The sequence below is a fragment of the Pelophylax lessonae genome (assembly GCF_965119305.1).
Source record: "Pelophylax lessonae genome assembly, chromosome: 4".
NCBI classification, from domain to species: Eukaryota; Metazoa; Chordata; class Amphibia; order Anura; family Ranidae; genus Pelophylax; species Pelophylax lessonae.
In genome coordinates this window covers 381027955-381044039 of record NC_138771.1, presented here as the reverse complement: position 1 = coordinate 381044039, position 16085 = coordinate 381027955, and the positions used below count along the sequence as shown (strand labels likewise).

Genomic DNA, 16085 nt, shown 5'->3' with positions numbered 1-16085 from the left:
GTATGCTGCTGTGTTGGTACCAGGAAAACAGAAAATTGTATCAGTTACTGCAATTTTCCTTTTCTGGTTCCAACATGACTGAATACATGTGGTAGTATGCTGCCGTGTTAGTACCAGGAAAACTGAAAATTGTATCAGTTACTGCAATTTTCCCTTTCTGGTGCCAACATGACTGAATACATGTGGTAGTATGCTGCCGTGTTGGTAGCAGGAAAACGGAAAATTATATCAGTTACTGCAATTTTCCTTTTCTGGTGCCAACATGACTGAATACATGTGGTAGTATGCTGCCGTGTTGGTACCAGGAAAACTGAAAAATGTATCAGTTACTGCAATTTTCCTTTTCTGGTGCCAACATGACTGAATACATGTGGTAGTATGCTGCCGTGTTGGTAGCAGGAAAACTGAAAATTGTATCAGTTACTGCAATTTTCCTTTTCTGGTGCCAACATGACTGAATACATGTGGTAGTATGCTGCTGTGTTGGTACCAGGAAAACGGAAAATTGTATCAGTTACTGCAATTTTCCTTTTCTGGTGCCAACATGACTGAATACATGTGGTAGTATGCTGCCGTGTTGGCAGCAGGCGAACAGAAAATTGAATCAAATAATTACCAAAAATCTTAATTTTCTGGTGCCAACATGGCTGGCTACATGTAGTATGTATGCTGCAGTGTTGGCACCAAGAAAGTTATTTCAAGCGTTCCTTGAAATAATGTTGGATGTATGATGAGACATTTCAATATCAAATTGTCAAATACTGTCTTTATATTAAAAAAAAAAAAAAGCTGGCCCATCCCCCGTGTATGAAAGCTTCTCCTGTTGCTCCTTGTTTACTTGCTATCCTTTCTATTAAACAGATGATTTCCACGTTCCTATCACCAGAGCAGTTCCTCTCAGCACTATAGATCGCTATTCTGAGAGAAATCCCTTGCTCGTGTTTGCTGTCAGACTAGTTATGGGAGCCATAAGCCAAGAGGGAAAAGAGAGAGAGAGAGAAGGAGGAATGTAAAGCACCATGGCTTTATTTCTCAGTCTCCCCTAGCCCTTTGAATCCCATCTCCTGGCAGCTCTGGTGTGAGGGACTCCAGTGGCATTTCCATTTTGATGGGGAGATGTTTTGAATAATAACGTGAAGCCTCTCAGTCAGTCAGTGTGTGTGTGTGTGTGTGTGAGTGTGTGTGTGTGTGAGCTGACTGAGAGAGGAGAGGAGAGGGGGAGAAGGCAAGCACAGCTCACACACACAAGCCTCAGCTGCAGTGTTTATTTTTCTCCTGGAGTAGTCAGTTCAAACGGATTTTTTTAATTGAAGAAGGTATTTACAAAAAAAGTCACACAATCTCTCTTGTAAAATGGGTGCAGTGATGGGCACGTTCTCCTCCTTGCAGACCAAGCAGAGAAGACCCTCTAAAGGTAAGGTTCCTTCCTTTTCTAATCATGCCATGTAGACTGACTGAGTGCCTGACTGAGGAGGTTGTGATGGAGAGAGAAGAGCTTTCCTCACCCTCTTCTCTCCCTCATTTCATGGCTATGCTAATGTATGAATCCAGTATGCTTTCACATGAAGCCACCACTCAGAGTGTGACATAAAACATGCCATGTCTACTTGTGCAGAGATGACGGAGATGTCATCAGAAATTGGCCAGGAAAAGTAGGTGAGGTGCTTTAGGTTTATATAAGGGATGAAGATGTCTCTGTACCTACATCACATCCTGTTTCCTAAATCATGCCCCCCCCCTCTTCTACATTCCTATCCAGGAAAAAAAAACAATCTGCTTTTATTTATTTTATCCATGCCACACAATTGTATCATTTTATTTATTTTATCCATGCCACACAAATGTATCATTACTCAAAAGCAACATCACAGTGCACCTGTTTGCAACCAAACCCTTCACAATAGCATTTTGTTTGCCTTTGTTGTAATTAAGCAATGATTCTTCTGTACAAAATATAAACAAACATCTCTATGTCCTAAAAAAATAAAAAAAAAAAGATAGTTATTTTTTTTTACTTCTCATAATAAGACTTGTGATAATCAGGAAATGTGAATGAGATGTAAACAGCTTTGTAACTGGCAACATGTAGCCCTGGCCAAAGCATTGCTGATCCTTGCAGCCTTTTTAATTATGTCTGCTTTGGCTATTTATCACACGTACTTAATTATATTTCCACCGCGACGGAAAAAAATGTTGCGCTTAGTTTTACAGTAACTGTAAAAAGCTTTCTCAGGTCGAAGAAGGACTAGTTGATAACATTGTGAAATATTCTCCAGGGGTTACAATACTCAGATGGACTCATAAAGAGAAAAACCTAAACTGAAGCTGTACAAAACAATCTTCTATGGAATCTACATTTACCCAAAAAAAATGAAGGTACCCACGGATGATAGATAAAGCTTGTGCACAAGTATTCTATTCGTTTGGCAGTAATTTGAGGAAATTGAACTACTGAGTATATAAATTGTGAGGAAGGTTGATGATACATTTATCCAATATAGGATGAGTATAAAGCATATCGTATTTGTGACAGTATATAATATATATATATATGTGTATATATATATGTGTATATATATATGTATATATATATATATATATATATACATTAGGGATCGATCGATTATCAGCAACACCAATATATCGGGGGTCAATATGCACTTTCCCCGATATATCGGAATCAGCCCCTGAGGTTACCGATATTGCCGATATTTAGGGAAAGTGCATGTACCGGAGTGATGCCTGCAGCTAGAGGCATCACCCCAGTACCAAGCGTCCATAGCCAACGGTCGGCTGACTTGTAATGACAACTGATGCGGCTGAGAAGCCGCTCGGCTGTCATTACAAGGAGCGGGAGGGGACGTCCCCCCCTATTCCCGCCGCCTTCCGCGGCTCGCCCGGGTCTCCTGTCCCACCAGGAGACCCGGGCATCCTACCTCCACCGCCGCCGAAGAGAAGACCCAATCAAAGCCATATTCGGCTCTGATGGGGTCTCCGTGTAAAAAACCCGGAAGTGATGTCATGACATCATTTACGGGTACTCGGCGCCAAATTAAAAAAACTGACAGCATTCAAAACAGCCAAACTTGGCATTTTGAATGCTTTTCAGTGCCGAGGAGGGGTTTGGAGTCTTTTAGACCCCCAGATCCCTCCACAAGGAGTACCTTTGTAAATACATTTTTTTTTTTTTTTTTTACATGTCCGAAAATATCGGCCAATTTGGTTTGAGAGCATTTTGTAGACAAGCAAGTTTTTTTAGAATTTTGACTTGATAAACAAGCGATGTCTTGATATACAAGTCACAACTGAATAAAAAAGAGAAGAGAGGCTCCTCTAAGTGTAGCAATATGGTTATATTTAGTGAAGGTACAACATTTAGCAACTCGCATGGTTGATAATATAAACAGACACATCTAAGTATGCAGGCATCCGGAGTAAAGCTGTCCACATAGACCATGCTCCGCACCGCCATCAATGTCATCCCTTCCACACTGCGCTCCATGAGTGCTTCAAGCCTCGCTTTCAGATCGCTCTACTGCAGGGTAGTCTTCCCAGTCACGATTGCAGACTGACAGTGGTGAGAGCCGGCGGTGAGGAGGACAATCTATGTCCGCTTTACCACGGATGCCTGCATACTTAGATGTGGCTCTTTTAATCATCAACCATGTGAGTTGCTAAATGTTGAACCTTCATTAAATGTAACCATACTGCTACACTTAGAGGCGCCTCTCTTCTCTTTTATACTCTGGAGCTCCGGGCTGGATTTTGCTTTTAATCCCCCTTGTGGAGGCTGCCATTTGTGGATGTACATTTTATGATTATACAACCTATCACATTGCTATAATATTTTTATATGGACTATAAACTGAAGGACTTATGAATAAATGGTTGTGGAACAAATCATCTGAGTTTCCATTATTTCTTATGGGGAAATTCTCTTTGGTATATGAGTGCTTTGGATAACAAGCATGTTTCTGGAACAAATTATGCTCGCAATTCACAGTTTCAGTGCCACTCTGGGGATTGCAAGAGGTTTAAATACAGTCAAACTTAGTTATTTACATTGATTTTATTTAAATACATTTAAACAAATATTTACTGCATTTACAGTTCCGTTTTTTTCTGCTTTTCTCTATTGCTGACCATGTAACTTATACATGTGCATAGCTTCCAACTGTCCCTGATTTCAAGGTGACTGTCCCTGATTTTGAAGTCCCTCTGTCCCTCTTTCCTCCTCATTTAACCCTCATTTTAGTATGATCTATATAGTTGTATAAAAAAAGGCACTATATATATTTCAAATAGTGTTTCACAGTGCTAAACCTTTCATCCAAATTCTAATTGCTGCATTTGTAAATTTCAAAAGCCAGTCTAAAGAAATTGCAGTGGTAAAAATAACACTTGTGGGTTTAACTAATCTTCTTTTTTTTTTTAATTCTTCTTTAGGGTTGTGTGTCAGGGAATGTGTCCTGTGCCTACATACTTTTGCTAAAAGGTGTCCTGCGTTCCCATCTCATGGGAGGTATGCATATGACAAGCAGGATGGGTGGGCCATGGATGCACATATGCATCCATCTGGACCAAGGTTCCTTGAGCATGCTCCCAGTACAGTGACTCGGTCCTCACAGATAGCTCCCAATTTTTTTTTATGATCAGCAGCTGATGGGACAGGCCCCCAGTCATGTGACCACTGTGACAGCCAATCACAGTGATCATATGGTTGGAAAATCTGTCTTGCCTCTGAATGTTTTTTTTTTTTCTGTCTGTGCTCCCACTAGAGATTTACCTTCTCTCTCTGTCTGATTGTTTATTTATGTCAGGTTTGAAAGTCCATTAAAATTTGAAAATTCAAAATTTTGAGCTGTCACCAGAAAAAAGATTACAGAGGAATATTTTTATTGTGGACACCTGTTTAATGAAAACTGTGGGCGTCACAGTGGTGTAGTGCTTAGCACTTTCACCTAGCAGCAAGAGGGTCGCTGGTTTGTATCCCAACCACGACACTACCTGCCTGGAGTTTGCATGTTCTCCCTGTGCCTGCGTGGGTTTCCTCCGGGTACTCCGGTTTCCTCCCACACTCCAAAGACATGCTGGTAGGTTAATTGGATCCTGTATAAAAAAAAAAAAAAAAAAATTGGCCCTACTGTGTATGTATGTGAGTTAGGGACCTTAGATTGTAAGCTCCTTGAGGGCAGGAACTGATGTGAATGTACAATGTATATGTAAAGTGCTGCGTAAATTGACAGCGCTATATAAGTACCTGAAATAAATAAACTGTCTCAAAGGGGATTCTTCACTAATAGATTCCCTCTTGCTGTGGCTGTAGTATAAGTAGCAAAGAGGAATCTACCAAATGGGACACAGGTGGCAATAAATTGACATGGGTTTACTCTATTGAAAAATAAAAACTTTATATACACTTTATTATCTGCTCCAGTTCAAGATTTAGATATGTATATTTAGATTAACTAAAATAAGGCCTTGTATTGATCACATAAAACTATTTGTAACATCCTATATATAATTATAGTGACCTGCCTCTGAGTGGTATATAAAAACCCCTCTGGGTGCCTGCTCATAGCGTCAGTGATCTTCCAAAGTGTCCTGGTATCCCTGATGCCCAGAGCACACTGTGCAATACCGCCATCAACCAGGAAGCTCCTATGCCTTTCATAGGTCCTTCAAGATAATGGGCAGCCTCATTGATCAATGGCAAGGAGCTGAATATGCATGGGGTATTTGTCAATATCCTATTTGAAGACATTATTTCCATACACCCGTATCTAGAAGATAGCCAAGGCTATTGATTGTCACTTTGAGGCTATTGATTGTCACTTGAACTAAGATGCACAATATTTGTAATGGTGGGACTTTTTTGGTTCCAAATATTAATTACACGTTTGTCTCCAAACAAAAATGTTTTTTTATATTTTTATTGATAAGTGATAAAACCTTTGCAAAATAAAAAACCTCAATGGTATCACATTATATTCTGTAAAAAAAAAAAAAACAGAATATAAAAGGAGATCTAAACATTATTTGAGTTGCTCATCCCCTGTCACGTGCTTAGTGCTTCATACATTTTCACATGATCAATGCTACATGAGAGGATAATCACTTCAAGCTTTTAACATAAACCTTATTCCTATATGGATATAGTTTTACGTGACACAATACAGATCTAGCGGCTTTGTATTTTTGTGGTTAACTTCTTCAGAAACAAGGATAATTTCATTAAAAGAAAGTATGCACATTTTATCATAGGAGATTGGGACCCATTCTAGGTGGGGACTGTGGAGGGAGAGATGCACCAATAGCTTAGATCTAATTTGTTTTTGACTTGTTTGTGCTTAACAACTGGTGTTGTGTATATATACAGTATATAACTGTTATTTAGCCTCTATACTATTCCTGTCAATGTTTCCAAGTGCCTTTGCTTGCTCATGTCAGTTTGCTTTACGTTGATCCATTTGGCTCTCTCTCTTAAGAGTATCTTCCGCATACCACAGCTGTCCCTCAGTGGCCTGCTTGGTGGACCGATAATAGGATTTAATCAAATTAAGGTAGGAGGTACTTGATTTGTGTGTGGTGCATTTGTTTCAGCCATGGTAATAAGATCAGCATGGCAAAGCAGTGGCATATCGAGTGACTTTGACATACAGGGTGGGTTGTTTTTTCATACCCCCTCTGCAGTACTGCAGCAGCATAAATTTATAGCACTATGGTTCTCTGAATAGCTTTGAGTTAACATTACAATGGGCAAATAGCAACAATCCTGACAATACATTGGATAGAAATAGGCAAATATACACTATAACAACAAAGAAAATGGCCTCTGCCCCCACCTATAACTGGCCTTCATAGCAAAGAACACATGGAAGGCCAACGCACATGAAACAAACAAAAGTAAAATTCCCAGTTCAATTTGCTAGCCAGTTTGCTTACCAACCAGATTAACCTGTCTAACAGTTTGCATCAAAACAGGGGTTTAGTTAGCACACATTTGCAAACGCATGTGAAAGCTGCAGGGCCACTTCACGGCTCCCTGTATACCTGCAGTCCTAACTCTAATGAATTTATAAGAGCCTTCACAGTGGAAGCACATGCAAGCTAATGGATAGATAGGGGGCAGGTGAGCCTGGAGGTGGCCCATCCCTCCTAAAGGTAATTGGGGGCATAATGGATGCCCAGCTGATGGTATTACAGCAAAGGCATCCAGTATGTCCACTCACCAGTACACATTAACAACAAAGAAAATGGCCTCTGCCCCCACCTATAACTGGCCTTCATAGCAAAGAACACATCGAAGGCCAACGCACATGAAACAAACAAAAGTAAAATTCCCAGTTCAATTTGCTAGCCAGTTTGCTTACCAACCAGATTAACCTGTCTAACAGTTTGCATCAAAACAGGGGTTTAGTTAGCACACATTTGCAAACGCATGTGAAAGCTGCAGGGCCACTTCACGGCTCCCTGTATACCTGCAGTCCTAACTCTAATGAATTTATAAGAGCCTTCACAGTGGAAGCACATGCAAGCTAATGGATAGATAGGGGGCAGGTGAGCCTGGAGGTGGCCCATCCCTCCTAAAGGTAATTGGGGACATAATGGATGCCCAGCTGATGGTATTACAGCAAAGGCATCCAGTATGTCCACTCACCAGTACACATTAGCAACAAAGAAAATGGCCTCTGCCCCCACCTATAACTGGCCTTCATAGCAAAGAACACATGGAAGGCCAACGCACATGAAACAAACAAAAGTAAAATTCCCAGTTCAATTTGCTAGCCAGAAATTTATAGCACTATGGTTCTCTGAATAGCTTTGAGTTAACATTACAATGGGCAAATAGCAACAATCCTGACAATACATTGGATAGAAATAGGCAAATATACACTATATTGTTGCAGCAGGTCTAATAGCCAGGCAAGAAATGGCGAGCAAACAAACATATGTTACAATACAAACAACATCAATGGTGTCAGTGGCTAGAGATAAGCTTTGGCTTTGGGTCAACTATGGGTTAGACTCAAACCAAGCTGTTTGTAGTTCAACAGAATGGAAAACCATTACAATAATTTGCTTCCTTAGCAACTATTACAAATCATGCACTTTCAGAACTCCGAACTGTGGTCATTTAACTGGAAAGGGCCAATCAAGGGAATTTTCCAACATGCCAGCCCCCTCCAGATAAAATTAAGGTTTCCCAAAAGCCTTTATGCAATGGGTATTGAAAAAGAGGCAAGCAAATTAGGGAGCAATCTGAGAGTTTTAACAGGGACTATTGCCTCGTACACACGCAACGATTATCGGCTGACCGATCGGCCGTCTTTTGTCCAGTGTTGTTGTGTTGGTTGAAATGTGCCTAGACTGCACACAAATTTTCTCGGCCAACAAAAATCTACTTCAGAAGTGATGTCATGTGCTGGTTTACTTACCGTGTGTTTTCTTCTCTCAGCATGCCCAGTCTTGCTCATCAGATTTTTGTCTGCCGAAATCTGTACTGACTGACGAACAATCGGCCGTTCTTTTGACGGCCAACAAAAATTTTATGGCATGCACACCAGATTTTGTTCGGCCGAAAAGTCGCAGTCGGTTGTCGGAAGCATCATACTGACAAGCCGACAATCGGCCGATCGGACGTTGGCCGAAAATTCACTCACATTAAAATCAATGATGGGGCATTTCTTGCTTCCACTGACCACAGTCCAGTCCACTAAAAACCTGAAGGACAGTAAATTGGCCATTTGTTTAGAAAGTTTGGAGACCCTTGATGTAGGGTGTGAGTTATCATTGTATCTTCTTGAGTACCAAGATTTTGTATGCATATGCAAACATTTACTATCTGATTGTCCTTACGTATCACTCCCATGCAGTTTAGTATTGTAAATAACTCTGGTTTCATAGTTGCAGTCTAATATCAATCTGTCTACTAGGAAGGAGACAGGAAAGTCAGAAAATTCCTTTCCCTAGAAGAAAAGATGGTGGCCAGGCCCATTCCACATCCCTAGATTTTTTTGTGGTGCGGGTTTCTTGCCTTCCCTACTATTTCCTGTAGTGATCCACAAGTACATGGGGGGAGGAGCAAGTATTATCCTTGCAGCCCTTTATGTCCAAAAAACCCTCGGTGTTGCAATGCTACGCTGACTGCGCAACACTCTTCATAGGATACTCCCAGTCAGCAATACGCAGGGCCAAATTCTTCACCCACATGTAACAATGCACTGCTTATTGACTGATTGTCAATCTAGCAATTTTTGAGATAGAATTTCTCTGTACTGAGCATATCTTTTTACCCTTTTGTGCACTGTTAGATGAGTACATTATTTTAAAGACCATATTGCAATTAGCTTTTTGGCCAAATCAAGAGTTGCAGTTTAAGTCTTGGTATAGTTATCATGGAATCCTAATGTCAGGGCTCAAAATATCTAGTCCTGAGCTACTGGCCAGGCCTTAAGAGTTACTTGCCACCAATTGCCCCACCCAACACCTTCCCTGCCCGCCCCTAATTCCACCCCTAAAAACACCCTCTTAAATCATCTCAAGAAATTATACTGTTAAATGTTTTAAAAATGCAGAATTAAGTTACAAAAATAAATAATAACATCTTTATCAGTGCCCATCAGTGCAGCTTCATCAGTGCCAATCAATGCAGAACATCAGTGCTCATTAATGCAGCCTATTAATGCCCATCAATTCAGCCCATCAATGCCCATCAGTGCAGTCTAATAATGCCCATCAATACAGCCTTACCAGTGCCCATCAATGCAGCCCAATCAGTGCCCATTAGCACAGCCCCATCAGTATTCATCAATGCAGCCTCACCAGTGCCCGTCAGCGCAGCCCCATCAGTGCCCATCAATGACCATCAATGCAGCCTGATCAGTGACCATCAATGCAGCCTCACCAGTGCTCATCAGCACAACTTCACCAGTGCACGGGAATCAGAGAGGAGAGTTGGCTGGATCATACAGATCAGGGATATCCCGCTGTGGCACAGCATTGATTTGAATTGCCCAGCAGCCGCAGTCAAACAAAGTCCCGCCTCCTGGACCTGCTCCTATGATAGACATCACACTACTTCAATTTCCCGGCATTGGACCGGTGTACTGTCTATCATAGGAGCCAGTCCAGGAGGTGAGACTTAATTTGACTGCTGCCGCCGTGCAATTCAAATCCAAGCTGTCACAGCAGGAGATCCCCACTCTGTGTGATCTGGAGGCGCTTGCCTCCCCCCTTCAAGGAAGCCCCACACTCGCCCTCAATTTCTTTCCATTTGCCAAATGTGTGCAGCCGAGTGAAAATTTTGAGGACTGCTAATGTACAGCTTTCTTGGACTCAAAAGGCTTTATAGTAGATCTGAGAGACTGAATAAAATTCACCCCAAGCTATGGGGCTTAAGAATTTCACATTTCAAAACTATTCAGGTATAGGAAGTAACTTACCCATGCCTAGATTAATTCAAAGCCAGACTATTTTATTTTTAGAAATCCATATGATGAAAAAAATAAAGTAGCCTTTTGGTACTGTTCGCAGGACCCAAATAAGGTGCTACAAGTGGATCAGATTTACCATTTTGGTGCATACTGTACATAATTTTAAAAGTAGAGCCTCCCAGCTCTAGCCCAGAGGTCATTTCACAGATCTTTGGCCTCAGCATGGGCAGAGAATTAGTGGTTTGCCTCAACAGCCCTCCTGAGCTGCCACCTATTCCTACTTTTATAAGATAGTTCGACACATCTGGATTACCCTGATTTTATGTCAGGACTAAGCCCTGTGGAATTGGTCCAGCAAGCAGTAGCTCCACCCTAATGGGTATTTCTTGTTTCCTCTCATGTCCTTTCATAAGCTGTCCTGAGAGATGATTTTGGAAAACAGAGTTAGTTACCTGGAAACTCAGTTTTCATGAATCTTTAGTCTATGCAGTAAGACAAAAAAAACCTTCTGTGTGTAGCAGCCCCCCTCAGCCTCCCTAATACTTACCCATCTCTTTTCAGCGATGTCGCAGGAGAGACTCTGCTGCCCGTGACTCTCCCTCCTCATTGGCTCCTGCTGCTATAAATCAAAGTCAGTGAGCCAATGAGGAGAGAGAGGGGACTGGGCCGGACCGCTCCTTCATGTCTGAATGGACACACGGAGCTACGGCTCATCAGGAGGGCGGGGCCAGTAGCGCCAAAGAGGGACCCAAGAAGAGGAGGATCTGGGCTGTCCTGTGCAAAAGCACTTCACAGAACAGGTAAGTTTAACATGTTTGTTATTTTTAAGCAAAATAAAAAACAAAAAATTAGATTTTAGTATCAGGTCCGGTTCACACTTATGCGAGTGCGGGGTTCGCATGTAATGTCGGAGCGCGCTGCTCCTTCATTACATGCGATCGGCTGTGCGGTGCGAGTTTAGCCATACACTTTGTATGGCTAAATTCGCACCGCACCCGCAGTAAACACGCACAGGACCCTTTTTTGCAGCCACATCAGGATCGGATCGCACAGCGGTTCACACTTGTGCGATCCGATCCTGTGCGAACTGCAAGATCGCACTGCGATATGCGATCAAACTGGGGGTGTCGGTAAGATTACATTGACACCCCCAGCGTATCGCATATGGCACTGTAAACTGCCAGGGGTGCGTGTGCGATGCGGGAACAGGCTGCGTATTCGCAGCCTTCCCGCATCGCATAAGTGTGAACCGGACCTCACTTTAAATGACATGGCTGTATTTGTTTTCTCTATTAGGCTTTTTTTAAATCTTCATTTTCACTTGACTTCCTGTCATAGGGTGTCTCCACTTTGGATATATGAGCAATGGAGACACCTTTGGACAATATCATTGCCAATCTGTTAGATGCACAAGCAGATTTAGATTTAGACTTGACTAACAAATTAAAGCCGAACTCCTGCTAACAATTTGGAAACAGTTACAGCAGCAGTTTTTTTTTATTAGCTTTTGGGGTAAAGGTTTTATCTAAATGAATAAAAGCTAACCACTGTAAGCACCCCTATCAGTGATGCTCCCTTTGCCCCTTTGGTTGTACAGCTTGGTCTGTGAAGGAAGTTGTAAAAAGAACAGACTTACTGGCAGGATGAAGAGGTGATGAAAAGGGCAAAAGGCCTAAAACAATACTAATGCAGATAATGCAGGTAAGCAACAATATAATACATTTTTGTTTTTAGGTTTAAACATCACTTTAAAGCATGGGTGTCCAACCTTTTGGCTTCTCTGGGCCACATTGAGTGTAGAGAAATTTTCTCGAGCCGCATATAAAATATATACTATGGTTAAGGTATATAAGTAATAAAACTCCACCGCGCCCTTCACGCGCTGCCGCGAACCCCCCCACTAATTTAACACAACCATTAGCAAAACACAACTAGTTATTAAAAAACATATTGCAACAATTTACACACGCTAATGCACATACCTTTTCTGCTTATTTTGCAGACTGCTGGCGGTTACTACTGGTGTGGCTACTGCTGGCGGTTACTGCTGGTGGGTAATGCTGGTGGTTACTGCTGGTGGGTAATGCTGGGGGTTACTGCTGGTGGGTAATGCTGGGGTAACTGCTGTCGGGTACTGCTGACAGGTAGTGCTGGCGGGCACTGCTGGCGGTTACTGCTGGTGGGTAATGCTGGCGATTACTGCTGGCGGGTACTGCTGGTGGGTAGTGCTGTCAGTTACTGCTGGCAGGTAGTGCTGGTGGGTACTGCTGGTGGGTAATGCTGGTGGGTAGTGTTAGCGGGTACTGCTAGGGGGTACTGCTGGCAGGTAGTGTTGGTGGGTAATGCTGACGGGTTACTGCTGGGGGTTACTGCTGGTGGGTACTTCTAGCGGTTACTGCTGGTGGGTAATGCTGGCGGGTAATGCTGGTGGGTAATGCTGGTGGTTACTGCTGGCGGGTAATGCTGGTGGGTAATGCTGGCACTGCTGGCGGGTAATGCTGGTCATGCTATATGCTACTGCTACTGCTGGAGGAACAAGAACCAGTCCAGTTTCTTTGGGTTTTTAAGTTTATTTGAGAATTTGGATAGGAGAAGGGATGAGTGGGATACTCCAACAATTTAACTATGCACAAATAGGCAGGGACTCTACAAAAATTCTGCTCAATGATGGTTACCACTTGCTGACGCTGATTAGCGCTGTCTGACGCTGGTCACGGCTAGGCCGTTTACTATGACTTCACCTCTGACCGTGAAAAATTCATTTGAGCCCCCTGAGGTACTCCTTCCTAGGGTATCTGACTTGTAGTGCAATCTGTATCGCTGAACACTTCAGGGCCCTTCCTGGCGCCCCCTTTAATCCCCGAACTTCAGGGCTTTAGTACTTGGCACCCCCTTTACTGTACTCTCCTAGTTAGCTGGCTCCTGGATCCCCCTTGATCTCTCTGGAGTGGTCCCCTTTCCTAGGCAGACCCCTGGGCAGATCTTAAGTACTCACGACACTGTTTTTCCAGAAGATCTCTGCCCAGTAGCTCCACTCGGTCGGCACGCTCTGAATCCTCTGCAGCCCAGCTCAACCTCTGGCCCCTAGGCTGACTGCCCAGACCACCTTCACACTTCAGCAGGAAGAGAGACAGCCATCACCTCCTCCTGGGACACCTGGGCTCTGCCAAAAGACACTCTGTCACATGCTCCCTTCCTATTTATGTGCAATCCCAGGATGCATTGCAGGAATGCCTTCCCACTGGAACTGACATAAAACAGATTGTGCCAAAAGCTGGGTTTCCTCCACTGTCCAATGACCTCATTGGCTGCAGTGGGGACACTCCCTCAGACCCAGTGAATCAAACCTGGAAACATGTGGCAGGCTATACTAATAGATCAGGCTCTCCTGATAATCAGACAGGGCCACAAATATGCTTTTCCTAGCACCTACCTAGGAGGGTGCTACAGATGGTAAAATTGGACTTAGTACAAGTCATTAAATATTGTATACCTACTGTCCAGGAATCAGAGGCTTTGCACATGCAGCATTTTGGGGTTGAGAATTTTTGGCAAATGAAAATATGTGACAAAATCATATGACATATCCATTTAAATCACTCTTTGAAGTGAAGAGTGGACCCCATGGATTTTAGGTATTCATCCTAGATCACAGACCAAAGTGCATTACACTTCTGGTTTTGGTTTCCATTAAAGCACTCGTAAAGGTTACTTTTTTTTATATTAAACATGGTATACTTATCTGCTCTTCCAAACCTTCTCTTCTCGGGTCCCCTACTGGCGTTCTCTGGGTTTCTGTGTGCCACCACAGGAAACTCCTTCATATGGGGGCGCACCTGCATTCTCGCTTGGAAGTCAGGCTGTGTGCATCTTAAAACACACACAGCACGACTAAGCCCCACCCTCTGCTCCCTCCTCACACAATTTGATTGACAGCAGCAGGAGCCAATGACCGTGAATGCAGAGGGAGATGGAGGAAAGAGCCGCTACAGACAAGCACAGCCCTGAATTGAGTGGAGGACACAATAAGTATTTGGGAGGGGGCGATACAAATACTGCAATATTTTTTTTATGTAGGAAATGTATTAGGGTAAAAAAATGTCTTGCCTTTACAAGTGCTTTAACCACTTGCCGACTGCCCCATGCAGATTTACTGCAGCAGAGCGGCTCGGCTGCGCATAATCAGGTAGATCTACGTGAGTATGAGCCAGACCACGGGAGGAGCAGTCTCGATCGCCGCCAGCCTCCATTGATCTTCAGAGAAACTGACAGGAGAGCCACCTGCCTATGTAAACAAAGCAGGCGGCTCTCCTGTCAGACAGGCACAGTGAGATTGTGTGTTTCAGCTAAGCTGAAACACCGATCTCTGTGTGCCTTTCACAGAACCCTTCCCCCCCACAGTTATCAAGCACATTTAGGCTTACATTTAACCCCTTGATCATCCCCAGTATTAACCCCTTCCCTGCCAGTGTCATTAATACAGTAACAGTACATGTTATTTAGCACCAATTACTTTATTAATGTCATTGGTCCCGAAAAAGTGTCAAAAATGTCAGTTAGGGGTCCGATCTGTCCGCCACAATGTTGCAGTCCTGCTAAAAAACGCTGATCGCCGCCATTACTAATAAAAACGAAAAAGTCCAAAAATTTATTCCATAGGTTGTAAACGCTATAACTTTTGCGCAAACCAATTAAAATACACTCTTTGGGATTTTTTTTTTTACCAAAATAAAAATTTACAAAATGCAAATTGGCCTTAACTGATAAATAAATTTGATTTTTTTATTTTTTTTTATTTGGAATGTTTTATAGCAGAAAGTAAAAAAATATTGTGTTTTTTTTTCAAAATTGTCCCTCTTTTTTTGTTTATATCTAAAAACCGCAGAGGTGATCAAATACCACCAAAAGAAAGCTCTACTTATGGGAAAAAAGGACATCAAGTGTATTTGGGTACAGCGTCGCACAACCATGCAATTGTTAAAGTAAGGCAGTGCCGAATCACAAAAAATGGCCTGGTCATTAAGGGGGTAAAACCTTCCAGAGCTGAAGGGGTTAAAGTGCTTGTAAACCTCAGACATGAAAAGTGAACAAAGCACCTCCCTTTATAGTGTGAACTTGCCTGAATCCAAAGCACGTCTGATTTCTCTCTGACCTCTCTTCTCTTTGCTATCTGTATAAGTCACTGAAAAGACTCTACCAAGCCAATACAACAACCTTGAGGGAGATGGACCACCCCTCCCTTCCCTAGCACACAGCTGGTGATTCATAGCCTTAGCTTCTATGAACCTGTGCACAGAGAGTGTGTCCCTTCCCTATATTCAGTTATCATATTACAATGCAGTGCTATGCTCTAGTTCTGCAGGGTGTGTGATACCTTAGAACCCTTGTTCCCTGCTAAAGCTGGGGAAAATTCTATGATCTGTGTGTTTTTAGAAGGCTGTAGAGAATAGAGGGTTGCAAATAAAAATATAAAACATATGTAGGAGGCTCTGTTTCATGTTTTTGTATCACCTGAGGCTAGTAACTTCACTGGGTATATGTAAGGGGTTATAAAACCACTTGAAAAGCTGCTTGGTCTCTACCTTTTAAAAATGGCCTACCAAAGCCTCCTACATAGTGTGCTATGTAATGTTCTCTATATATAAAAAT

General features: G+C 42.6%; 1 protein-coding gene across 2 annotated transcripts in view; it reads left to right on the top strand.

Moving 5' to 3' along the window:
- Positions 1 to 1055: 1055 nt before the first annotated feature.
- KCNIP1 (potassium voltage-gated channel interacting protein 1) overlaps positions 1056 to 16085 on the top strand; it is a 390322-nt gene continuing 375292 nt past the window's right edge. The window contains exon 1 of one of the 2 annotated variants that reach the window (XM_082255328.1): positions 1056 to 1414. In XM_082255328.1, the coding sequence (XP_082111454.1) occupies positions 1354 to 1414 (61 nt within the window). In that variant the 5' untranslated portion in view covers positions 1056 to 1353. The remainder of the gene's footprint in view (positions 1415 to 16085) is intronic. The other variant, XM_082255327.1, reaches the window with a different exon arrangement.